Source organism: Miniopterus natalensis, chromosome 5, assembly GCF_054644295.1.
Source record: "Miniopterus natalensis isolate mMinNat1 chromosome 5, mMinNat1.hap1, whole genome shotgun sequence".
Lineage (NCBI taxonomy): Eukaryota > Metazoa > Chordata > Mammalia > Chiroptera > Miniopteridae > Miniopterus > Miniopterus natalensis.
The window spans coordinates 88486736-88513164 of NC_142085.1; the positions used below are offsets into that span (position 1 = coordinate 88486736).

At 51.9% G+C, this 26429-nt stretch overlaps 1 protein-coding gene across 1 annotated transcript in view; it reads right to left on the reverse strand.

Annotated features, from left to right (window-relative positions):
• The window catches only part of PRKN (parkin RBR E3 ubiquitin protein ligase), a 613811-nt gene that overhangs the window by 68873 nt on the left and 518509 nt on the right, over nt 1-26429 (reverse strand). Inside the window, exon 9 of the mRNA XM_087817735.1 lies at nt 25416-25565. Coding sequence (XP_087673861.1) covers nt 25416-25565 — 150 coding nt within the window. The remainder of the gene's footprint in view (nt 1-25415; nt 25566-26429) is intronic.

Genomic DNA, 26429 nt, shown 5'->3' on the forward strand with positions numbered 1-26429 from the left:
CGCCGGCCAGGGCGACGTTGTGTCCTTTAAATCGGTTTTCTAGTTCATTCTCACAACGCATGGGTAAGGACCATTTTATCCTACAAACCCTTTGCTGTCACTGAGCTAAGCTTTTTTACATATCTTAACTCATTTAATTGTCCCAATGACCCCAAGAGGTAGGGGCTTAATTACCCCCATTTAAGGGGCGTGTGCAGGTCAGCGGACCGGCGCAGCACAGGAGAGTGGAGCTGGGCTCCTGGCAGGGGCTCTGCGCGGGCTCTGCTCCGGGAACCACTCCACTTCAGCTGAAGGTCATGCCACAAGCAGTCCAGCCCCATGGAACAAAGTACTGCAATTGCTCTATTTTAGAAATGATTGTAAACACCATTCACCGCACCGCAGGGTGGCTGCCGTGGAAAGTCAAATGCAAGATTTCTGTTAGAATCCGCTGTCAGGAAAGCTCGCGTCCCCCAGGGAATCCGTAGGCTGCAATCTGACCGTGGTAATGATGTCACTGGCCGGGCCTCCTTTCTGCCTGGATCACCAAGGTGTCCTGGGCTTAATTAGAGCTTTGCTGAGGTCTCTGTGGCTGGTATAACTCCTGCTTGATCCATAATCTGGATTTTCCACCTTCACTTAGGGTGTATTACTATTTTATCATGTTTATTCCAGTAGTGCAAAAAATATCAACACTATTTTAAGGCCATAACACAGATGCAGAAATAGAGGGTGTGACTGTTCATGTTTTAAGATGTCAAAAAGCTCTAAGATGATCAGTAAATTAGATGTTTGAAGAAAGATTCGAAGCGTCTCCAAGGCTGGCAGAATGGGCACCAAATGACTAGATACATTCAATGAGCATGGTGGGAAATCACGAACACGGTTATCTCACCGGGAGCTGTGCCAGGCCGCCTTCCTGGGGACGGGCCCAGGGGCGGGGCAGGACAGGATCCCCAGGGACCAGTCAGGGACTTTCCCGGCGGGCAGCCCCCTGCTGGGCACCCTTTCTTCCCACCCCTGAGAGTCACTGAACTGAGCAGTGAGCCAGGGAGGGGTGGTCACAGCCCCAGGGGTGCGCGATGGAGAAGGGCAGAGGCCCCTTCCTTCGCTCCACAGGCACCGACTGAGCTGCCGTCCTAGTCGGGAGTTAACAGCAGTGAACGGGGCAGACGTCAGAGACCATCCACGCACATCACCTGCAAACACGGTGGAAGCTGAAAGTTAGCTCCCTAATTAACGAATCCAGCAACAAATGCTTTTTAAACAACTGCTCTGTGCCAGTCACCGTGCGGGAATCAGTGGACGTCTCGGGGTCGAGGGCGAGAGGGACATGCAGAGTCAAGGACAATTGGGCTGGCGGAGCGGGAGCCAGTGAGTCTCGGGCGGCTCCCAGCAGCGGGCGCTCGGTAACAGGGTGTAAGTGCATGTTCATTACCATGCATTGAACTCTTTTTAGATAAGTCTGACAGGGGCGCCAAAAATGCTAACTCAGCTGTAGCCTGTGTCAGTGGTCTGCAGTGAGGGAGGGGCCGGTGTGGGGAGCCACGTTTTAAGGGACACTGAGGAAGTGTGGCCCCTTCAGGCGGGACACCGCAGGAGCCAGGAGCAGCAGCCGGGACGCCGCTGGAAGGGCAGAAGCTAGGGTGGCAGAGAGAGGGACCGGGGAGCAGGCCAGTGTCGCACAGGACTCCTCCACTAACTCAGGCCAGGCCAGGGGTCTAGTGGAAGAGGGAAGTTCTTAAATCCCACCCTTAAAACCACAGGTCTTCCGAATGAGCCAACCTTCCTGCCACTTCTCTGGATGCCCGCTATAAAGGAAGGTGTGCGGGGCTGGTCCAGGGATGTGGGGGGCTCGAGGGCTGACTTTAAGTTCCCTCTCCCCCTGAGGGTCTGTGGGGCCAAGAGGATCCTGTCTAGGTGTGAGAGGATTTTGTCAGGGTACCATGGGGCTTGGCACCGGAAGGCTATTGAAGGGCATTATGCATATGGCTGCCCCCACTGACCTGACTCAATCCTTTAAGGTGACCGGAGGGTGACCACCACCAACGATAATCTGCCTTCTCTTCTGCTCGCTGGCACCCCACCGCTCAGGCCGCTGGGGCAGGTTCTGGGGGCTGCTGGGCACAGGTAAGAAGCCCCTCTAGCCCATGGCTGCCAGGAAGGCATCTTTCTCGCAAGCTCCCCCACGCCTCCCTCCTTTGCCTGTTCTGTCTTTCCTCTCTGCTCCTAATGGTACAAGGTGCAGTCGATGTGTTCTGACCCCTTAATCCCATTTTAGGTGGGAAATCATCTTTTCTTAGGGCCGTCTTCATACTCACTGCAGCCTCCTCACACCACGCTGTGAACTGTATTTTCACAGCAGGTTTCCACCTGGGGCTGGATTTCCTCCCCCCTCTGCCCCCCACCCTGGGTGACCCCCCATCCTGGGCGACCCCCTTGACTTGGTCTTTCATCTCTGTAAATTGTGTGCAAAACACAGACCCGGGGGACAAACAGGTGCTCAGTACACACGAGCGGACAAACTGAGTGACCTGCCTCTTCTGGCTGGAGAAGGCCTTTCCATGGCCTTATCTCCAGGTAGTGACGTTTCTGATAAAACGTATCCATGGAAACGCTTCACTCACAGAAGTATTACACGTGAGGCATAAAAGCAGGGCCCCCTTTTTTTGGAGCGCCACACAGACTAATAACTGTTAGTTTGCAATCACAGACTACAAAAGAAATGATTGCGCGGGGATCTGAGACCCAGGTGCTAATTCAATAGCAGAGAACGCGCCATCCTCGCAGCCTCGCTCCCGCCACTGGGGCTGCCGTGTCGCGGCTTCTGAATGCGCTGAAATCAGCGTGGAGACCTTCTGTTACTCTGCAGGCTCACAGGCAGAGATAAAGCCCCAAGGTCACGGGGCACAGGCTCCTACCTCGGGCAGGACAGGACAGAAAGCCACCTGTGGTCCTCCGTGCTTAAGAAACCCTTACACATGATTAAAAATTCTCCCCGCCGTCCTGTACGACTATTTCCATTCCCTGTGCCCTCGGTGGAGCAAGAGGCCTGGTGGGCATCGTCCGAGGTGCCCTTTAACACCCCGAGTGAACCCCTCGGGCTTGCCCTCCCTCAGGCTTCGTACACCCAGGTCCTCAAGCCCGTCCACAAAGAGTAATTTTGCAACCCTGCAATCACTGTCATCATTTCTGTCACTCTCCGCTGAATCGTTTCCAATTCATCTACATCCCGCTTAACTATTTTTGCCCCAAATTAAACTCCGGGGTGGTGCAGGATGGACCAGCGCTAAGAGGAGCAGAGGGTCACGGTTCCAGGGGCAGGACTCCACGGGGACATCGCAGGGCTCTGGCATCACCAGTTTGGTAAGAAACGCACCAGAGCTGGCTCGGCAACTGTTCCTTGTCTCTAGGCAACCTGATGCTTTGGGCCTTTCTCATCAACGCTCAAGAAAGTTTCAGACCTAATATTAGCCGCCTGTCTTTTCAGAACGAAAATGACCTTTCTAGGAGACCGGGAAGAATGGCAGAGCCTCAGAAAGAGAGGCAGCCAGCTCGAGGGCCCGTGGAGCCTGGCAGGAGCCCGAGGCGGATGGCGGGCGGGCTGGGGCGGGAGGAAGGTGGCACAAGTGCCTGCGCTGTTAAAGGAGGGACCAGCCCGCCACCTTTGTCTAATGTTTTCATTCGAGAACGTCCATCCAGCGTACAAGACCTCTTTTTTTTTTTTAAAGAGAAGCTATAAACCTATATTTTACAGTTAAATATCCCAATTAAAAGAGGCAATTAATTTTTTAAAGTTAAGCCACTGTGCGCCCGACACTGCGTGGGCCCCGGGAGGCAGACCCGAGGGCCGGGGCCGGCCGCGGGCTCCCGCATTCATCGCCTCCCCGGATCCGGTTCCTCCACCTCCCTAGCTGTTCGGGTGAGAAATTTCTGAAGACGCCTGCACCACTGAGAGACAGCCTCTTTCCATGTAAATACCTCCATAAAATCGTGTTTCAAAAGGAGGTTTTAAAGGGAAGGGAGTTGCACCCTTCACTCCCCGGCGGTGGAATTGCGAATGCGGTGGCCGTTAAAAGTGACGACGCCGGCGGAGAGGAGCCGTCCTTGTGTGCTGTCACGAGTCGCCATCGTGGGCGAGACGTCGTGGAGTGTGGCCGTGGCTGCACCCGCCACGTCTAGTTGGCGAGTGCGAGGCCCACGCAAGGAGCAGGGAACACTGCGGAGGAGGGCGGCCCGTGCTCGGAATTCCAATTTTCAGGCCCAGCAGGCGCCGCTCATCGAGGAAGCTGGCCTGGGGTGGAGCTCCCGGCGAGGGGGGCGATTTAACCGAACGCTTTGCCCTAATTACACGGCGCGGCATCCAGGGACCCAGGGGAGCGAACAGGGTTAAAGTGCCACTTAACATTTCTGGTAACTTTTAAGAAAATAATAGTAGGTCAAACCTTTATATTTTTCGTCTCCCTAAAAGCAGAGGACAGAGGGTCTAATCCTGTGTCGTTTGGGTTAAATATCCTGGGGGGAGACTCTTCTCCATGGGAGGTGGGCTGAGACTGGGCACCTCCCTTGGGGCCGCTGTTTTAGGACAAGGCGCTGGCAGTGCCCGGTCTGGACAAAGGAAAGAGAGCTTGTTGTATCCAAGAGGCCAGTGCAGACCCGCGTTTTCTCTGTTGACCGGGAAAACGCTATTTTTAAAGAGGCCACAGATCCTTTGTTTGCTGCAGAAAAGGGGGGGATCTCTTAGGATGATGGACACAATCTGTAGCAAAGGAGTTTATCTTAGAATCCGATAAGACATTTCTCACCTAGGGATAAACGGCGGCACTGTTTACCAGGAAGGAGAATAAACGTTCTCTGTAGAGATTTTAAGAGCAGATGGGACAAGCCCCGGAGACCCCGGCCTGCGAGGCGTGAGCCACTGCGCAGGGCAGTCTGACAGGCTGGGCTGGACGCGAAAGCAAATGGGCACAGACCAGACTCCCCTTTTTCTGCATCTGTACAGTTCAGATGATTTAAACTTTGGTGGTACTTGGTTGCTACCAATTTTCCCTCCCAATGGAATACAAGCTCCACGAGGCTTAGGATTGTTGACTTCAACTGGAAACAGGTCCCTTTATCTCTAGACTCCTGGGAAACTGGCCATGAGGCCAAAGAAAACAGTAATTATTAAGGAGCAGGAAAGTAAAGCATCTCTCGTGGGCTCTGGAGCCACACCCGACACACTTGCTATTCCTGAGAGGGGCACGAGTCCGTGACAACCGACTGGACACATCAGGAAATACGGTCACACTGTCGCCAACCTATTCAGGAACCCCAAGCCCTCATGACATGAGCCAATGACAGTGCAGACCTGCCCAAGTGACCGGGCAGTTCTTTAAAAGGGCATCACTAAAGGGCAGCTTTCCCAGCCAGGGGTCAGGGTGGCAACGACAGCCCAGGCAGCCTGTTGCCAGGTTACCGTGGGACACGAGTGGCAGATGGGTTGATCTTGGAAAAAACAACAACCTGCCAACTGGTGCGGGACGCATTCGCCTGGGAGCAGAATGTCTCACTTTAGCAGCAACAGCTCCCGCAGGGCCACTCATTAGGTCCCCGGAAAGGCCGGGGCTCGCAGCGACGGTGCAGCTGGAGCTCACGGCTCTATTTCCCCAGCGCACACGCACACGCACACGCACACGCACACGCACACACACACACACACGGGACATCCCGCCAGGGCGCACGCTCTTGTGAAGGGCCACTGTGCTGGAATGAGGTCACAGCCCGATGGCAAGAAGAAAACAAGCTCACTGAACGTTCTCAGCATCAGCCTGGACATGGAGCAGGAGCCGCAAAGGACAGTGCTGCAAAAACGGTGCGAGGCGCAGTTTAATCAGCTGCTGGGACAAAACACGCTCGGACTAAAAGCTCTTGGAAAGCGGCACACACGATACACTAGCGCATTTCACACCAGACAGGGGGTTGAAACGGCTGTAAGGGAAGGAGCGGGCGTCGGAATGAACCCCGCGAAGGTCAGACGAAGGCAGACACGCATTTGTCCGGAGGGAGACTCAGCGCAATAAGAAATGACTTCGACAACAGGCACTGCTCCTGAAATTCTCGCCAACAAAGGAACACTCGACAAGCCCCTGAAGGGCCGCCTAGTGGTAAGGGCGACGCACTCAACATGCCACTAAGGGCGCACTGCTTGCGGGTGGGGCTACCGGTGTCCTCGGGTTCACCACCCTGAGCGCGTCTGGCCGGGACGGTGGTTCCCAGTGAGACACTGCACAGGGTTTGTCGGGAACTCTGTACCCAAATAACCACATAGCCTGGCTGGTGTTCCCACTTCTACAGCTGGGAGGTAATTATTCCACCTGGAAGGGCATGAATGATGCAGGCAGGTCAATGGGACCCTTCTTTACCACGCGCCTGGTCTCCTTGGAGCCCGGGGTGATGGGCGCTGGCGTCGGGGTGTTCCCCGCCGCCAAGCCCCGGTGGCGCTGCTTTCTCCTTGCTTTCTCTTCGAATAGCTCTAGACTTTAAAAAGAGTACCTTTGCGAACAATACTCCACCCGGCACGAGAACTCCAGGGGTGTCAGAGGCCGGCCAGCCTTCCCACCTCGCCTCCCCATCGCGGCCCCCGAGTTTCCTGCCCAGGCCCAGGCGGACTTCCACTCCCAGGAATGCAGACGGTCAGCGGTTTCCTCCGGGACTCGCGAAGATGAGCCCGCTGGTGGACAGGAAGGATGAACCGGCCGCCCGTGAGCTGTTACAGTCTCCGACTGCGGCGGGGTACTCCCATTTGAGACGGAGACTCACGCTTTTTTGAAGTGGCCCTTTCTGCTCTGGCTTTTGAATGTTTACAACACACGTTTTCTAAGGCGAATGCAGGCCAGGAGGTAAACAGGGCGAGCGGTGCCCGAAGGATCATGAGCTTGGGGTTCCTCTGGGACTTGTGGCTCCCACGGGGCCCTGCTGTCTGCGTCTTGGGGCTGCTGCTGCGGTTTTTAACTCCAGCAAGGCTCTCACCCCACCGCCTGGACACCTCGAGGCGGAGGCCGGGAAAGCTGTTTTACGGTGAGCGTGAGAGCTGGGTGTAGCTCCCAGATCTAGTGCAGGAAGCTGGGTCATCTCGGGCAAGTTATCGATCTTTGCTGACCTTTTGTTTCCTGCTCTATAAAATGGTGAAAACAATGCCTCACGGGGAGACTCCTCGAGGGGACAGTTGAAACAATGGATGAGCCGGCATTTTGTAAACCACGCCGGTCCACGAGAAGGAAGCTAATTCTGTAATGATTTGAGATGCTTATAGCTGGTGTGGGGGACACATGTTGGAGAGCCTGGGTCCAGGGGAAGGGGCTCACCTACTAGAGGCTGGAGGAAACCTCTGTCACTGGGACCTGGTTACAGGGGACCAGGGGAAGGGCAGGGCCGCACACCTAGCGAACTGCACAGTGGCCGAGCTCCTCCGTGCTGCTATTGCCAGGGTGGCCACGAGGCTCCTGTAGGTCCCCTCACACCTGAAACCCAGGGGCTCCTGAGGTCCCAGGCGGGACTGGGCTTTGAGCTGAGACTTACGAGGCCCAAGCTCCAGTTAAGACGGACCAGGAGAAACATCGCAAGGTGCGTGGAAGAATTTCCTCCCATGCCTGGCCTCCTTAACCAACTATGAAGCCAACGCCCCGCATCTCCAGGCTAGTCTCCAAACTGTGCTGTTAAAGCGACTGTACCGATATGTCCCATTTTTATTGTTTTTCTTTTGTCCAACTTCATTGACCAAACACCTATTGTATGCGAGGTACTGAGGAGAGACATAAACATGCAACTACCTGTCTTCTTCGGCTGCCTTATAATATGTAATAATTATTATAGACTTAAAAATGAAAGAGCAGTGTCACCATACAGGGTCACCCATCGTTTCCTGTATTCTGGATTTCCTGTGATTGTTATCCATGCGCATAATTTACACACAGGTACATTCATGGTCATCTAATTCCGTGGGGGCTCCTCATACGTCAACATCCCCTTCCGAGACGGTTCTCATTCCCGGGCACTTGGTGGTGGGATGCCTGGGCCACGCGCATCGGGATTTCCACATTTGAAGGAGGGTTATTTAAAAAGAGGGGTAAGTTGTGTTATTTCATTGGGAGCGATATTTCCTTCTCTTACTATAATCAAGCAAACTCTCTCCAGCACTGATCTGCATGTTGAGTCAAGATCAAATGGAAAGATTCCATGGCCGTTGTCAGGGTTGCTAGACTTCTGCACACTCATCAGCTACGTGTAAATGAGATGACACCGGCTCACTAACTGTTAGTTTTCGCCCTGGCAGGCCCTGGGGTTCCTCTAGTGCAGCTTTAGCTGATGGAAACCACCACTGTTTAAGCACAATCAAGTAGCTTAGGTAGATAGTGAAGAAAAAAGAGAAAAAAAAGAGCTAATGGCCTTCCACACACGCACAAAGAAAATTAATAATAACCTGATCATCCCTGACAAAGGAGACAATTTTTTTCTCCCTCGAAGGCTGTGAGGTTCAACACTGCGTGATTTATCTCAATGACCTGCGAGTGCTGCGTGTAATTATTAAAAACAACCATTAACCGAGCTTTTAGGGATCCCCGCCGGTGCGGCCGGTGGACCGCCAGCTCGTGCGGTGCCAACTCACACGCCCGGGGCAGGGAGGGGCCTGCGCTCCAGAGCTGTGGGGTGGGGAGGAAAGGGGCAGAGACCCGATTCTTGAGCAGACTGTCCTTTCAGGGGGTGCACTTGCCATGGAATCGGAGTTGACACTTTCGGGAAGTTGTTTGGGATCGTGGATATCATCCTAAAAATAGACCCGCAGGCTTAATAATTAGTTGTTTTTGCTTCATGAAGCAACGCTCTATTATCACGATGACAGCAATGGCGTTGGTTTCAGTCTGAGGGAATCTGGAGCAAGTGGGTTTTGTTAACCGCTCAGGCAAGTCCTGCTCAGAACGAGTCCCGGCTGGGCGGCTGGAGAGAAGGGCCGCGAAGGCCCTCGTCACCCGGGAGCACGTTCTCGCGGCGAGGGCGGGGCCGCCAAAGGCCAGTCTGTGTGGCTCTGGCAGAGCTCCCCGTGACTGACGTATTCCACGCAGGCCCACGCATTCCGACCGGCCTCTGCGGGATCTGGGAGCAGCAGGTCCACTAACAGTCACCACATTCTGTTACTCACGTGGCGACGTCACAGGGCATCGGAACGGCCGAGTCCCTTGGCCTTCATGGAATTCTGCTTCGGTGATGCCCCAGCCAGGAATAAAATGACGTCGTGAGTGGACACGGTTGGTACACAAATCTGTCGATGCGTGTGACACGAGGCACGGAGCTAACGCACGCCCGGTCATGGGGTCGGCCGCGTATTTGCTAGAGCTGCGAGAGGTGTGACTGGCGCAGGGAGCGGGGTGAGCCCGGCCGGGGGCTCTCTGGATTACCTGCACGCCTTCCTGTGCAACGCCACGGGTGTTTCAGAGTAAAAAGTTACAGAATGAAATCCAGAGGACTGCGTGTCCTTGGGGAGGCCGCAGTGGTAGAAGCTGGCGGTGCGGTGGCCTCGAGCTGGAGGGCGATTTGGCTGCTGGGAGGTGGCATGTGAGTCTCCAGGCAGCGCAGATGAAGCCAGGGCCCAGGACGGGCTGGTGGGGGACGCCCACTGGCAGCTGAGCGCTGGGGCCCGGGCCTCTGGCTCCAGACAAAGTGATGGATGAGAGCGGGACTCACAACGCCCCCGTGAGCAGCTTACTACCCCTCTGCCTCAACAGATCCACCCTGTGACCCGGGAACAGCACCCTGTCCCTTTCAAAGGCCCCGTGGCTGACCTATCTTTACAAATTACTAACGCCAAGACGAAACTGAGACGGAAACCTCTCCAATTAAGTCCCGATAAAATCCCCCGGAAATTCGATAGCACAGAGGAGTGCGCTGGAGACGCAGTGGCTGTCCTGAGACGCTTTCTCTGGAGCATAAAACGTGCTGTTCTTATATTTGAACAAAACCAGAATAAACTCTGCCCTAGGGGAAAGGAGACTGCTTCTCACTGTGTGCCCAGGACCAGCACTGCTGCTGTGTTTTAACCGATGCAGATTTCCCCGAGTCCTACGACTGCAGCTTGTCATCACATAGCACCTCCAACACGCAAGCCCGACGCGGGAAGTGGTGGCGGACTGTCAACATGGCCCATTCGGAGGCCTGTCCCATCTTCGGATGACCAAGCCTCTCAGTTTCGTTACTGGGGCCCTAAAGGTCATTCCCATTGGAACCCAGGCGAGAGTTTGCTGCTCATTAGATGCTGCAGGACACACGTCCACGGACACAGCTCGGGGTCCAGTCACTGCTCCTGCCGTTCTGGGGGCCAGTGAGCACACACTCAGCAGGACGGCCACGCGGCCGGGCATCCGATCTCGGGGGCTCCGTTCAAGCAGCAGCTTGATTGAGGTGCTCAGCGGGGCGGGAAGGGCGTGGAGAGCAAGGCCTGATGTGGCACATGCGCCGAGTTCTCCTTGGAGAGGAGCTTTGTGAAAAATGGGGCTGGTTTCAGTGTGAGATTTAATCGACTGTCTCCATGTTGTGCTGCGTCCCCGGGGCATTTAAAACATCCATTAATAGTGTGTTTGTGGTTGTCAGAATGTGCCCCGTGAAGCTCAGGCTGCTTGAGGGCCGACTCTCCACAGGACAGCAGGCCCAGGCCCGTAAGGGGCCGGAGAGAGGGGGGGGATGGACCCGCGCTGCCTTGGTGACAAGTGGCCAGGACAAGCAAGGCGACGGATCAGTGAGATTTTCTATTAAATCAGGAAAAACATGACTCGCCCCTAACATCACCTCTGATGGCTTCTTAGACCAGCTGCTTCCCGACGCCCTGCTGGGGACAAATTGCTTTCCTGGCAGGACATGCGGATGCTCCTGCATTAATAGACGCGACCGGCAGCCGGGCCAGGCGCGGAGGCCCTCTAACATGAGCAAACCCGTCCTCCCGATTTAGGACGAGAGCGGGATGCCCCGGGGCACTGCCACAGCTCCTGGAAGCACACGCCGTCCATCCTCTCGCGGTCCTCGGCTCCAGGAGGCTGGGATTCCTGGTAAACCGTCGGACCAGGGTTTACCACGGGGAGCGCAACGCAAAGGCGACGCGGCCCTATGCCATCGGAGGACACAACTGTCAGCTCACGCGGCTTCCACGTCTGCAGAGAACGGAGGCCCGGCTGAGAGACCCCCTTCCCAGCCCAGGCCCGTCACGCCAACGCAACGGAAAGCCCCGCAGCCCCTAATAAACACAGGAGTGGGCGACGCGGGGGGCAGGGGTTGCACACTGAGGCCTGAGGACGTGTTAAAGTAAAAGGTAGCTTCCCATTCTAATTGTCGCCGTTACCTATCGAGCCTTAAGCTGTGCGTGACAAAAACTAGTCCTTTTAATTTGCATCTCAGACCACCAGGCTATAGGAGAAAATATTCACTGTTCTCAATTTTTTTTTTTTTTACTCTAAACACACCATGTATTGGTTCATAGTTTAATCATAGTTTCTATTTTATTTTCACCACAGCAAGGATATGGCTGAGTCCAATGTACGTATTATGCGCAGATTATATTTTTGACAAGAATTCTCGTACAAATTGGCTTCGAGGATAACTTTCCCAATCTGGAGTTAACTACATTTTTATGAAAATTTTCAGCGCTCTCCACTGACACGCCGGTTTATTTTGCGTCGATACCGTTTCTCACTGATCATACTGAGAGGGATTCAGATACACAGTGGGAAGGAAATATACTGACACGTAAGAAAACACAAGCATGTCTCCTGTAGACAGAAAGTCTCGATGGAGGCAGAGAAGGTGACGCAGAGGTGACCCCATCACCTGCAGTGCTCCCCACGGAGTCACTGTGCACGAGGCACGGGGCAAAACACCACACCGGTCGCGGCCGCGAGCTCTTCCTCGAAGACCCGGCTCTGCGGCGCGTCACAGGTCGTCCCTGTCGCTGCAGGTGCCCCCGTGGCTGACACTTGCCGCACAGCGGACAAGGTCCTGCCCGTCTCGCGTGTCCTCAGTGAGACAACAGGGCTGTCCCCGCGCATTCGAGGGACGGAGCATCTGCCGCAGGCGGTGCTGGTGCACTCCCCTCCGCCCCCCTCCTCTCCCTGCTCCTCCTCCGCTTTGCAAACTTTATACGCACATGGCGCTCACCGTCCCCAAAGCGCTGTGAGGAAAGTCACCGGACATGGCCTCTCGGAAAAGTGAGCCGAGGAAGTAACAGCGCCCATGTCGCTCGGGAGTTTGGAGATAAAAAATTAAGTGCAATTCAGTCCGTTTATTTTTTTATTTTTTTTTAAAAAACTGATTGCAGAGAGAGGAAGGGAGAGGGAGAGAGAGAGAGAAACATCATCAATGATGAGAGACAAACATCACTGATCGGCTGCCTCCTGCACGCCCCCGACTGGGGATGGAGCCCGCAACCCGGGCATGTGCCCTGACGGGGAATCGAACCGTGTTTTCCTGGATCCTAGGTCGATGCTCAACTGCTGGCCTGGCAGTGCATGAATTTTTAAAAAATGGTTCCTATTTAGAAAGTTCTCATTAATTTTTTATTAAATATTTTTAATATAAAAAACCCTTTACGTATTTCCATTATTGCCCACCTAGTGAAAATAAAATAAAATAAAATAAGAAAACAGTAACAGCTCTTTATGCTTAGCAACTCTTTTACAGATGGGCTTGCGTGGGTTAAGTGACTTATCCAAGCAGACGCAGATAGGAAATGGCACAGTTGTTAAACAAAGTTGATTTTTTTTTTCTCTCTCCACAATGCTACCAGGCCCAGAAAATCAATGAAACCAGCAACTGTTTCACTAACCATTGCCTTCAGACTTCATCAATGAGGAGCTGCCTCCTTGTTAGCTTTGCAGGTCAGAAACTTTATTTATTTTCAGCTCATCTCATTATATAAAGAACTCGAGATGACCAAATTACCTCTGGCCATAAAAGTAAAACAGAAAATGAAATCAAGGTAAAAGAAAATTCAATTGAAATAGCAGAAGGAAACCATATTTAGAGCTTGCGCCCAGAAATAAATTATAAAGGCGGCAGTCATTGCCACTAGGCGGGGAAACCCTCTGACGTAATTTTACATCATTCGTTCATTCGTTCATTCACAAATACTTAGGAAGCTCCAGCCATGCACTTGGAACAGGGTATAATCTGCTTACAGAATTGGGCCAGATGAGCTGGAAACAGGGGGCACCCATCTCTGGACCTGGCAATTGGTGGCGCTGTGCCCTCAGGGGGAAGGGGCACCTTTTAATTCATAGCAAGATGCCATGTGCTGGCCAGTCCTGCGGCCTCTGTCTGAAGACTGGGATGGGGGGGGGGGGGCGACGATGATTTTTATAATTCATTTGCCCACAAGGGTCACTTACGTTTTAAAATCTGCTTTCAGGGGGTGGGTAAGATGACACCAACTCACAGAGCTCCTTGGCCGCCTTCTGTCCTTCCCTTAGGCTCTACCTTCCTAGTCAGACTAAGCTGCTCAGGGAACCCCTTCCCCACCCCACCTCCCCCCAACTCTCCCATCTTTTTGATGACACCTGCGTCCGCGGAGCGGAGCGAGATTCTCTTTTCCTCCTGGGTCACCGAACCCGGGGGCTGCAGATCAGCTCCGGTGACAAGCCACCGTGTCACTGATCTTCAACGTGAGAATCCTTTATAAACACGCTTCCCTCTAATTTAGTCCCTAGAGATCTGGAATTAGCTTGAATAAGTTCTCCTAACCGGGGACAGTGTTTTACCCCTCAAAGTACCCCACGCGTCCTGGAGGCCTCCCACCCGCCCGGGGAGCGGAAGGATGGGCAGGCGTCCGCCTGAGACGCCACTGAGAGAGGGGCTCCTGCCCTTCAAGGTTTCTCGCCGGTGACTTCACTTAGCAAATCATTCTATTTTGAGACAGGATTTTATTCTTATTGATATTTTCTAGTTTCCCCTTTTTGTTTACTCACAAACACTAGTCCGCTTCCTGGGTACAGGTGTGTCTTGATGCGTAGAAGGAACAGAATGTTCTGGGGCTGGGATGTCACACAGCTGTGAGTGTGCCCTGTGGCCCCTTGTTCCCTCCAGGACCCCCCATTCCATTGAAGAAGGTGGTCCCTTGACCCTTGGTTAGAACTGAGCATTCTGGAGCCCCCAGTTGTATCCGCTGGCACCCCAACATGAATGGGAAATAAGAGGGCCCCCGAGTCCTCAGAGGAGTGATCCTAGAAACCATAGCAGGGCTCTGGGGTTTCTCTCTACTGAGGCCCCAGGTGGCTCCGGGGCTGTGTCCAGACAGCGTCGCACGTGTAACCCAGCTGGCCCGGGACACACCAGCACACTGGCGTCTTTGCCTCTGGGAGTCTCCCAGGACAGGCTATAAAAAGATCAATGGCGCTGAGACTCCAGCAGGAGAGCTTTGCACTTAGACACGGAGTAACTTCCCGTCGGGAAAGGTGATTAAACGCCGCCTCGGGAGATGGGCTAATTATCTAAGGACAGGCGACTCTTGGTCTTAAATGACTAGATGAAGTTCTGTGTGAGGGTAGGAGGCTGGACGGTGACTCCTGGGAATTAAAGCAAAACTGGAAAAAAAAAAAAAGGCAGATAAATGAGAACTTCCTTAAAACCTCGTACCGCAGGCCAGGGAAAACAGAGTGGGCTTGCTTGGCATCCGGAGCTACCTTAGGAGGCAGGAACCCCGCTTTGCTCCACTTAAATGATTTCTGTGTTAACAAGAAAATCCTTGTTGCGATCATCTTACCGTAGGAGGCCCGTATAACGTAGGCGCTGCTGTGTGTCAGTGTGGCCCACGTGCCGCACCACGGGGCCCCTTTGGGGTCCCTCCCCACACTCGAGTGTGTCTTCCTGTTCAAACTGACATATGTCAGCAGCAGCCTCACCACCGATAGTGGATTTGACCAGCAGCTGTTTAAGGGAGATACCTGGGGGGGGGGGGAGACAGGGTGGGGGGGGAGGTTGGCCCACGGCTGTGTCTGGGTGATGAGTCCCTGTCTCTCCAGCAGCCTAACCTGGGAGCATAGATGGCAGGTCACAAGCTTGTGAATCACTCTGACAGTATCAGCAGAGGGTGTAGGGGGGCCTCGAGTCTCCGAGATGAACGAGATCCCATTTTGCAGCTGAGGAAGCAGGTGCAGGGGACACTGAGTAGCTTACCTATGACCTCAGAGCTCTGGGACGGACAGAAGACTGGGCTCTCTTTCAAGTCACATCATCTCAGGTTCAAGCGATGAAACATTTAAACCTACACCTTTGAGCGAAGTGCTTACTCTACTTATACAATTGAGGCGGCTCGGTGTAAGCGAGGGCACTTTGAACGGGTGCATCCTAAGCATCGTCTTCTGCAACATGAGGCCCGAACAACATTTTCTAAATCGAGATGCAGATGTAAAAATTATTGGTGCAACTGATTTTTATCTCTAGCGAGAAACCTCCGCCAGAGTTAAATATTCTTTAACATGCCCTCCTCTCCCCGGCCCCTCAGTCCTGGCGGAAACGTGGACACGGTGCTGAGTCACCTGCCCCATGAGGAGGGCAACCGAAGCCTCCGTGGAGCAGGACTGCCCTCCCCGGTCAAGGTTTGCATGAGAGAGAAATGAGCTCCCGTCCAGCCGAGCCGTGCACAGTGGGCCTGGGTCACACACCGCGGCGCCGATGTCTAAATAATACCATCGAGGGCACTGCCACCCGATCAGCTGGAGATAAACGAGGAGACGTGTTCACCACTATTACAGCCACAAGGGACACAGAAAATATTATGGGGCAGAATCTGCAGGCTGTTCTGTCTTCTGCTGGAAAGTCCTTGGCAATCAAGTAGCTAGCTCTTTGTCTATTCTCTGCCCAAAGTCATTAGTGAATGTTCTCCTCGGGTCCCTTTGAAGGTGATGCCCACGAAGCAGTTAAGAGATATCGGCTGGAGAAGCGGAAAGTCCTGTTTGATGCGACGAAGCGAAGAGGAACTGTGTTCTCTCCCGTCACACGCCGCCCAGCAACAGAGCGGCGTTTGGCTGACTAACCGCGTTGCGCGGTCAAGTACGGAGGACCCCGTTCTCCCCGAAACCATCACCAGTAAGGGTCCCGGGAGTGGCGGCCTGGCTGAGACGCTCAGGGCCCTCTGCTGACCGGGGAATGAGGTCACCCCCTAAAGAGGAGGGGGCTTGAAGCCGGCACAGATCCTCAGGGTGACCTGAGAGACGCGCCCACGCTGGGCGGTGGCCGGGGGCTCGGGGCCGGGCTCCAGCCGCACGTGGTCCTGTCTGCAAAGGGCAGGGAAACAGCCTTCAGAGCAGGGCTCATGCTGGGCATTTTGTTAACTTTCTAGGGCAATTTGAGTCCCTGCTGATATCAGTAACATTTAAAATAATGCTTGAAATATTAAAAGCAAGTGTTTTATCTAAACAGTGCTTATTATTGAGGTTTAGGGCTTTTCTAAGATTTTATAAAAAACCAATGATCTTCAGGTTCTCTAGAACAACAAACTGACAACGCACAGGGCAGCTCGGCCTCCGGACACCGACTGCGAGGCCTTTTAAAAACCTGTTACATTCACATGTGAGGCGTTTCCACGAGCTCCCAGTGGGAAGTCCCGGATCAATAGATTCCGTCGAACAAAGATCTTACGTCTTTAATCCCGTCGCTCAGCTTTTCGTATTGATTCTTCGGCTCTGCGCTTCGCGGCAGCGCCGTCCTCCTGCAGAAGCGCAGCTGGGTCTCCGCACCGGGCGTCTTGCGGGGGCCGGATGGGGACTTACCTCCCTGCCAGGCCAGGCGCCGGCCTCGGACCCGGCCGTGCGTTCCGCTCCGCGCCCGGGAACCCTTTAAGAGCGCGGCCCGATGGGGGCGCTGTCTGGGCCTCGCTCCTCCTGGAGGCGCCCATTCCACCTGCCTCACACTCTTAAAAAAACCCAGCAAGTAAAATTCCACCTTATTTCCGCAAAAGACGAACTCTGAGGGTGACCGATTCAGGATCTCTGCTTTTCTTATTTCCTCCAAGTAACCGGGCGGGACCAGCATGGGGCCTGCAGACGTGAGCAATGAGGCTTCGGGGCCTCGGTGGGGGTCCCTAGGACACTCCTGGCCAGTGGTTTGCTTGACTCCCTTAGGGAGAGGCGACACTCGGCGAGGGGAGCGAGCGGGTCCTGACGTGCAGGTGGCCGAGGGAATAGCTAATTCACTCCCTTTGCATTGTGGACCTGCCAGCCTAGCGCTGCCATGTGGAGAGGAACCGGGAAAAGCCACCAGACGGTAAACCCGCAGGCGCACCGCGGGGGGCGCTGACCACAGGCCTGTGCCGGCCTTGCAGCGGTAACACCATTTCTCTCTGGGGACGGGAGGGCTGCATCGGGAAGGAGGGGGAACTGCTTTCTTTGTGGCCGGGTGGCCATAGGTGAGCTTGACCACGATGTCCTGGGGCTATCGGCTGGCACTGTCTCGCCCTGAGGACGCCTTCTGTCTCCCGCTTCCTCCCACCCCGGCTCAGGGATGGACAGACGGGCGAGGCCCGCACATTTGGCCCCTGCCTGACCTACGGGCTTGCAGTCTTTGACTTCATTTTTCTCTTCTCCTTGAAAAATATTCTCAAATAAAATTAACTTGAAAAAATATCTTCTTCTCTGCCCGCAATATAAACTTCGAGATGGACAGGTGGACGGAGCCTGCGGCAGACTCGGGGGTGCCGCCTCCCAGGGGCCCCCATCCGAGGGGGGGTGGGAGCCAAGGTCAGGCTGGGCCAGGTGGGACCCGCCGGGGGGCCTTCAGTGTCCAGTCCCAGGCTCCATTCAGTGCTGGCTGAAGCGCTGAAGGCGAGGGTTTGAAGAGGCCCCTGGCAGAATCCTGGGGCTGTTGAGATGGGGAGCGGGGCGGGAGGGAGGCGGACTCGCCTTTCGGCATCTGGGGACACTCTGTTTCCATCTGTTCCAGGCCCTCGGCACCTCCAAGCAGGCAGCCTGTCTTTACCCAGGGAAAGCCCTGCTCCCTCCCAAGGGAACTGGTGGGACAGTTTAGAGATGTGGCCTCTTTCCATGGAAAGTTCGACACGCAGCGAGGAACGCCCGTCACTCTAGTACCGAGTGGCTGTTTGGTTCGGGCCACACCAAGGTCTAAATTCCACGGAAAATAGGTATAAACCCAAACAGGGAGGTAAACGAAGAGCGACAATAAAATACACGGCAAGGACATGGCTCCTAGAGCACAGGTGTGCGCAGAGGGGCGTGGGGATACACTGTCCTGTAAGTCAGGAGCGACCACCCGCGTGCCGCGGGGCGTTTAAAGCATGCGACGCCTGACTGCTTAGTGAGGGGCCCTGCCCTCTCTTCCCTGAGACTGTCAAATAAAAAAACGACAAGAGCCAGCACCACAGCAGCCGCCCAGTGGGAATGAATCAACACGATACCTATTTTTTCGGTCAGATCGGCAAAACATGTAATACATATTTTTGGTGTGCCGCAGAATTTTAGTGATTCGTCTGTGTGCCATGAGATGAGAAAGGTCGAAGATCACTGCTTTGAACTGTTTAAAAATTAGGTGAAAATGGAGACCCGCCGATCGGCATTCAGCTGTCGATGATTTTGGTGACACGTTGCCACAGGACTTATTTTGAGGACATGAATTAGATTTCCCAGCAGACTTCGCTCCCGTTTTCCTTAAATGTGTCACTGAGCTAAGCGGGTGACAGGAGCGTGTGCTCCGTGCAAAGTCAATGCCTGAAAGAACGCCAAGCGGCCACCTGCGCCCCGCCCCTCCCAGGGACCGGAGTGCAGCTTCGCGGATCGTGTCCCTGCCCCTGATCGCGGCCAGGGAAGCTCATGTCCTGCCGAGTCTAAGCTCCGAGAAATGGCGGCCTGTCCCCGAGACCGGGGACTCTGAGTCTGCAGACACTGCTCCCTCGGGCGCTGTCCCAGAACTTCCCATGACTGCGATGACAACATCCTCTCTGCGTGGTCCCGCCCGCAGCTGGAAGCCACATGTGGCCATCGAGCGCTTGAAATGTGGCTACTGTGGCTGAGGAACCAAATTTCTAATTTTATTTCAATAGCCACTTGGGACACGTGGCTCCCGCGTTGGATAGAGCGTGCGGTAACCGCAGCATCAAGATAGACGCGCAGGAGCAACGTCACCTTCCGCAGAAGCCTGCCTTCCGAAGGCCTCTGAGCTCCCCTACAGCTGAGAGCTACGGCAGACTCTCCCTTCAACCGGCCACAAAACCGACTTCCTAACCCCTGTTCAAAGACATGGAGCTCACCACTTGGAAAGAGTATAATTGTTTCGTATTGCCTTTTATTTTGACAAAAATTAGCTGAAGACTAGTGACATGGACAGTGGACTGTGTTGTTAGAAAATATATATTTCTGTTTCAAATCATGGAACACTTTCTAGGAACATTCACCAATTGATCAATGTTTTTCAGAGGAATGGTATGCACGGCTTATACGTCCGTGAACAGTTTCTTTAATTAAGATAAATAAAAAGCTTTCTATCTTTGCACTTCAAGCTGTATCACATGCAGGGACTCTAGTGAGACTTATTTCCAATCTGCAAATGAGCCAATCTTATAGCTTAAATTAGATTTTTGGACACATGTCAAGTAAACATGGAACACATATTTTTTAACATTTCATAACATTAACTTTCTTTCTAAAATGCTTTTTGGTAAATAACATCTTGCATATCAAAAAGTAATGTGTCAACAAGATATGGTCCCCCTTCCTGTGTTGGACAGGCCAGGCGATGGAGGCAGCCAGATCCAGCCGGAGCAAATGAACGCTCACAAATCGTATCCCTCAAAATGAAAATACCTGTCCTTTCTGGTGTCTCTGAAAACATCACAATATAAACCACCTAAATCTGGAGCCTAGATTTTAATCTCTAGTCTTTTTTAAGAGAAGGGAGAAGTCAATATTGTTTTCAAATACTTCAGGTAATTTAATTATGTATATTTATCAAATTAAAATATCTTTAAAGAATAGGAACAGTAAACACTCTGTTTTTCCTTTTATTACTAAATACTGACCATCTGCTTGCTTTCTATTTCTGAGCTCCACATATTGAAAAACTGGACTCCCCATCTATTGATTAAGTCTTTAACTCAGTAATTAGTTATGTCTTTGAGTGAGAGACTAAGTGTCCCCATTTGTCTTCATCGACCCCTTTCCTATAGAGGGCCTGAAAATGAATCTCGCTGAACTAAAACCTTTAAGGATATCTTAATGCTATTGTTATAAGTAGCTTAAAAGCACTATTTTCAACAAAAACTTTCTTGTACAGAGCAGGCTGGGCCTCATACTTGCGTAGGTCCAGAACCAGGAGTGATGGGCCCTTTGTAACATCAGGTCCTATAGATTTGAAGACCCTCTTCAAGGGCAACCAAGCAAAGTACACCCTTGGTTCTGGGGGCCTGTGTGAGTGGGGAGCCCGAGGCCCACGCTTCACTGGTCCCTGAGAAATCGGCCTGGGAGCTACTCACAGTATTCATTAAAGGAGGGAGTGACTATCAGAGGTCTTAAGAAATTCTATTTTGCCCGGCTAGTGTGGCTCAGTGGTTGAGCATTGACCTATGATCAGGAGATCGAGGTTCGATTCCCGGTCAGGGCACATGCCCGGGTTGTGGGCTCGACCCCCTAGTAGAGGGCATGCGGGAGGCAGCCCATCAGTGATGTTTGTCTCTCATCATTGATGTTTCTATCTCTGTCTCTCCCTCTCCCTTCCTCTCTCTGAATCAATAAAGATATGTTTTTTAAAAAAATAGAATTAAAATAAAAGAAATTCTATTTTATTTCCTTAACTAATGGCCAGTAATATGACTTTTAAAAAATCATTGGTTTTTATTTAAATATGTATTATTATTATTATTTTTGCAGTTGTTAAATCTTGTCCTTGGATTTCTCATTTAAGACAGAAAACTCTTCATCCAATTACTGGTATTATTTTAAGACATGATCTCCCAGACACACAATGTCCCCAACCACCACCCCGCAAGATGAAGATGTTTTATTACAGGAAATTCACAAGGTCCGACTGCCACAGCTTTCCGGTCCCCGGGTCACTGAGTATACTGTAGTCCATATTTCGCTGCTGTTTTCCAGTGTTAAGCATGTCAACATTTTACTTTGGAGCCATAAATGTGAGCGAGAGAGTTCTGATAAATAGCAATAAGCAGAGAAAAGAACAGAGCGTAACATGAATTCCGTAGGAAATCAATTAATACTTTTACAAGCAGGAGTAAAAATATGATCAAAGGTTGGCAGAGAGCGAGTCAGGCAACTTGATCCCCAGATATCTTCTCCACTGAGCTCCGCCGATCGCTGTAGGAATGTTCTGTGCTGTGTCAGAGCTAAACTCTCCTTGCTCCCAACGCTGAGACTTTTATGTATCAGAATGTACAAAACTCTCTATTTGGCCCTGCGGCCTGTTGTAGGGAACCGAAACTCTTAACTTTCACAGTGCTTTCTGGTTCCTAACTGAATTTTCGTGGATCTCGGAACTTAGTACATTTTGGTATTCTGAATTACATATTATTATATGTGCATATAAAACCCTGTATATTGTATAAGTACATAAAGGTATTTAAATGTTTTTTGAAGAGGTTCTTGCTGAGGCAAGGTAAGCAATTCTAGTACTGGATAAATGGTAATTAATATTTGAAAATGAAAGTGATAGTGCTTTCATATTACTCTACATTGTTAAGATTCACCCATCCATCCATCCATTCATTCAGTGAATGCTGAACCCCCACTACATGAATTTAATGAAGACCTTCACACATCTATCAGACCTGTCCTAGATGGACCCACATTATCATTTACGTAGAAATCCCGTTTCATTGATTACTAATACACACTGCTCCCCAAGTAACAGTTAAGCCTAGTGACATAGTAGAGCCCAGGACCGGGTAATCCAGTTTCCAAAGGACATGACCAGATGCTTGAATGAGAGACTCACAAACACTAACCTGAGCACCTATTTTAAAGAAGCCAAAGACGCTCACAATGCTGACGTCTGTTTCTTCAGATGGAAACTAGATACACCAGCAATCACGGGTGTGGGGACCACCCAGGCGCGTGGTGGGGCCTGACTGACCAGCAGATTAGAAACATACAAGCCTGGGCACCCACATGGGCGTGTCTCAGCTCTGAGAGTGGGTGTCTATGGGCCTCTCACAGAGACCTCTAGGGCTTAATATTTAAGTTCCTTGAACGACAGGGAATTTGGTTCTTAACCTTTACATATGAGATATATACGTCAAGCATTTACATGTGAGATACATACATCAAGCATATTGCCATATGATAAGAGTTGTACTTTTTGGATCTCTTGATAGTTGGGGGAAAATGAAGCTCGGTGGATGCGCAGGTATCTTACAGTCAACCTGTGAACTACAGCCGAGAACCATGGAGGCTAATGGGAGCTGGGCTTCTCCCACGTCCAGGACTCTGTGATCCCGCCACAGCTTTGCTACCCACGACTCCCCTTGAACACCGTGCGGGACGAGGGGCTCGCTCCTCCCCGAGGCAGCCCGTTTTGCAGTTGTTGTCTACAGTGTTAGAGCAAACACGGAGCAGAGGTTCATCGTCTTCTGACGTCCACTTACTGGGACCTGCTCTGCTACGGAAACAGCAGTAACTAACCACGATGCCGTACACGCAGTGGCTTCCATCACCATCCTCAGCCCAGAAAAGACTGGCAGCTAACAGGATGCACAAGTCACAGCGAAATGGCGCACGTCGGGAAAAGCAGCCGAGGAAGAATAGGAAAGGAGAAGGTAGGAGGTTTCCTTCGAGGTGCATCTCCTTAACGCCCAGCATGGGCCAGAGAGAGCCCACCCCGAGGCCCCCGGCTCCCAGAGGGGAACCTTGAGCTGCACGATTCCCAGTGTCCTCAAGGACAGCTTTCCCCAGGACGAGCAGAAGCGCTCCTATTGCTAACATCAGCCTGGAACAGCCACACGGTTCCCACAGAAAAGTCCACTGGGACGTCCTAAACCACTTGCATCAGATTTCCCGTAAAATGACCGCGGTATAAACAAAAGGCACTATGCCAAAGTGCTATGCAGGAAAAGCAGTTCTTGGAAGGGCTAAAATAGTGAGGCCTGGGAACCCAATTCCCTGCTGTAGATCTGCCTTGGTCCAGGGGTATATTCTAGATTCTAGAATATTTGGAAGGAAGGCTCAAACAAATGCCCCGTAAGTAATTTTCCATAAATATTGGGTGTTCTAGGGGAGCTTTTGATAAATTAAGCTTTTGATTTAATAAATATACACTTAATGCCAGACACTGTTCTAAGCACTTTGTATCTGCTCCGCTATTTACTGTTTGTGGTAGTCTTATATATGCCACTATAACAGATTTTAAAGATGAGGCGGCCCAGACACAAAAACTAAGAGTCAGGATTTGAACTTAAAGACACCTAACCCTTCTTTAAAGCAAGTTGAACAACCGAATGCGGAAGATGGGCCCAAAAAACTCCCCACCGCATAAAGAAAGTTAAGATCTTTCTAAAAGATTTTTCATTGATTTTTTTAGAGAGAGACAGAGGAAGGGAGAGGGAGAGAGAAACATCGATCGGCTGCCTCCTGCACGCCCCCTACCAGATCAAACCCACAACCCCAGGCACGCGCCCCGACAGGCAACCTTGGGGTGCACGGGCCAAGGCCCAACCAACTGAGCCACACCAGCCGGGGGGGAAGTTAAGATCTTAAAATCCAGCTTTAGAGAATGAAACGGCAGTGGGCGATTAGCAGGAAGAAGCACACAATTTAGCTGTCAGTTGAAAATGGCTGTAACTCATTCTGAAGCAAAACACTCGCTAGTATTGTGATCCCGGGACTTGGTTGCCTGCTCAGGCCCCACACAGTCAGCATCGATTAGAGTCGGTGACGGCGGCTGAGGCTGGAAGGTGTGGTTTGATTTCCACAATTTCTAAGGCCGGTGCCCCTGCCTTGAGCTCGCAGGCTGACGCAATCGCCGTCGTTGGTGCGGAGGTATTCCTTTCCGCTTAGGCACATGGTGTCTCGCTATTTTTCAGCTTCCACCTTGTGACAGATAGACAGCTTTACACAGGGCGACAGATGCCGACTTACGCTCAGGTGACTCACTGCGCTCAGCCCCAAATCAGGCCTGCAATCCGCCCCTGCCACCGACACCCATTTGCCCACAAAGCCCTCGAGAAGTTGCCATGCAAAAAAAATGTTTTCCCATTAAATTCAATAGTCTTTTATAAGCAGATACAACTCTCTTCCTTTTCTGCCTGCATGAAATTTAATGTCAGCAGCATCACCCATTTGTCATTTCAATTTATAATGCAGTAAGCCTTTCGCCTCGGAGTCGCCCTCCCCTCAGCCCTGCGCCATCAGCTCGCAGCCAGATTGGGCCGAGGAGCCGGCTGGGCCGCGCTGGCCGACCTCTTAGAACAACCGCTTCCCATGTTTCTTACTCTGCTTCCCTGAGAGGCACCATTAGTTTTGCTCGTCTCTGTTTGGAATGATTTTTATGACACGATAGCATTTCCAGTTTTCCACATTAATCTTCATTTTATTTCTTGAAATACTTAGGCCAACAGCATTGCTAAGACATCGCCGAGGGGGGACTGCCTTCCCCCTTCACTCCCATCTATTGAAAGCCTTGGAAGAAATAATCAATTTCTGCTCTGAGTCAGCTGAGCACCGGAAGAAGCGTTTAAAAGACTGGCCTAGGGACTCACCAGGTCTTAGAGTCAACACTGCGAGAACTAATGAAAGCAGGCCACCTTTCCCCCCTCCAAAAAATAGACCTATCATCTATCTATCATCTATCTATCTATCTATCTATCTATCTATCTATCTATCTATCTATCTATCTATCTATCTATCATCTATCTATCTATCTATCATCTATCTATCTATCTATCTATCTATCTATCTATCATCTATCTATCTATCTATCTATCTATCTATCTATCTATCTATCATCTATCTATCTATCTATCATCTATCTATCTATCTATCTATCTATCTATCTATCATCTATCTATCTATCTATCTATCATCTATCTATCTATCTATCTATCTATCTATCTATCTATCTATCATCTATCTATCATCTATCTATCTATCTATCTATCTATCTATCTATCTATCTATCTATCATCTATCTATCTATCTATCTATCTATCTATCATCTATCTATCTATCTATCTATCTATCTATCTATCTATCTATCTATCTATCATCTACCATCTATCTATCATCTATCTATCATCTATCTATCATCACATCTGGAATCCTTTGTATAGAAGTTTTACCTGTATTTCCTTATACATCAGTTTAAAGATATCTGAGTCCACGCGAGAATAAAGCACGTGTGTAACCCAAGCCCGTTAGCCGTAGCAAACAAACGCACGCAACACCGACGCCGGGCGCCGCAGTACTCACCCCACAGCCCAGGCCGTCGCCCCCTTCGCATGTGACCTTCCGCTGCTGGGGCTCCGGGAGCAGCCCGGCCCCGCAGCCAGGGCCGGGGCACAGCACGCCGCCCATCTGCAGCACGCACTCCTCGGCGCCGTAGAGCTGGTACCGGTTGTACTGCAGAGAGAGAGTGAGTTTTAAAACGAGGGCAGGTGTACTGGGGCGCTGTAGGCCAGGCCTGCACAGTCTGCGCACACGGCGTGGGCCTCCTAGCTAATCCGCCTCAGCGACAAATGGGGACGGGGTGGCTGGGGGTGGCCCGAGGTCCAGGCTCTCAGTTCCAGCTGGGAGCGCAGGTAAGAGAGCCATTTACTCTTTGTGCTTCTAGAAACTTGTCCTCAGAAAATAGATTTTGCAAAGTTTGGTGTTTTCATTTTCGTTTGTTTTTTAATCCTCACTGAAGGATTTTTTCCCATTGCTTTTCAGGGAGAGTGGGAGAGGGAGAGAGAGAGAGAGAGGAACGTCAGGGTGAGACAGACACATCAGCCGGCGGCCTCCCGCACGTGCCCCGACCAGGCCGGGGACTGAGCCTGCAACTGAGGGACATACCCTTGGCCGAACTCGAACCCAGGACCCTTCCGTTGGTGGGCAGACACTCTAACCACTGACCAACCCGGCTAGGGCTGGTGTGATGTGTGTGTTTTTTTAATACCTCTTCCATCGACTTCATTTAATAGTGTTTTTCTGTACAAATTTTAGGGAGTGTAGTTACAGACACTTGCAATGCATCACCGGCAATCGAGGGTATCCTCAGGTCTCCGCTCAGGAGCGCACTGGGTTCTAAGACCGTTTTGGAAATAGGTCCCAGTATCCCACCCGGGGTGACTGTTAGCCGCCCACACGACGTCCCTGTGCACACTCGGCTGAGACTAATGACAAAGGCCAAGTTTCCTCCACCACTGTTCTTACTCTGAGAGCACGATTTCTTTATGCCCGACTCAGTCCTCTGGGCCCTGCGTGGCTCAGTTCCTCCGACGGTTT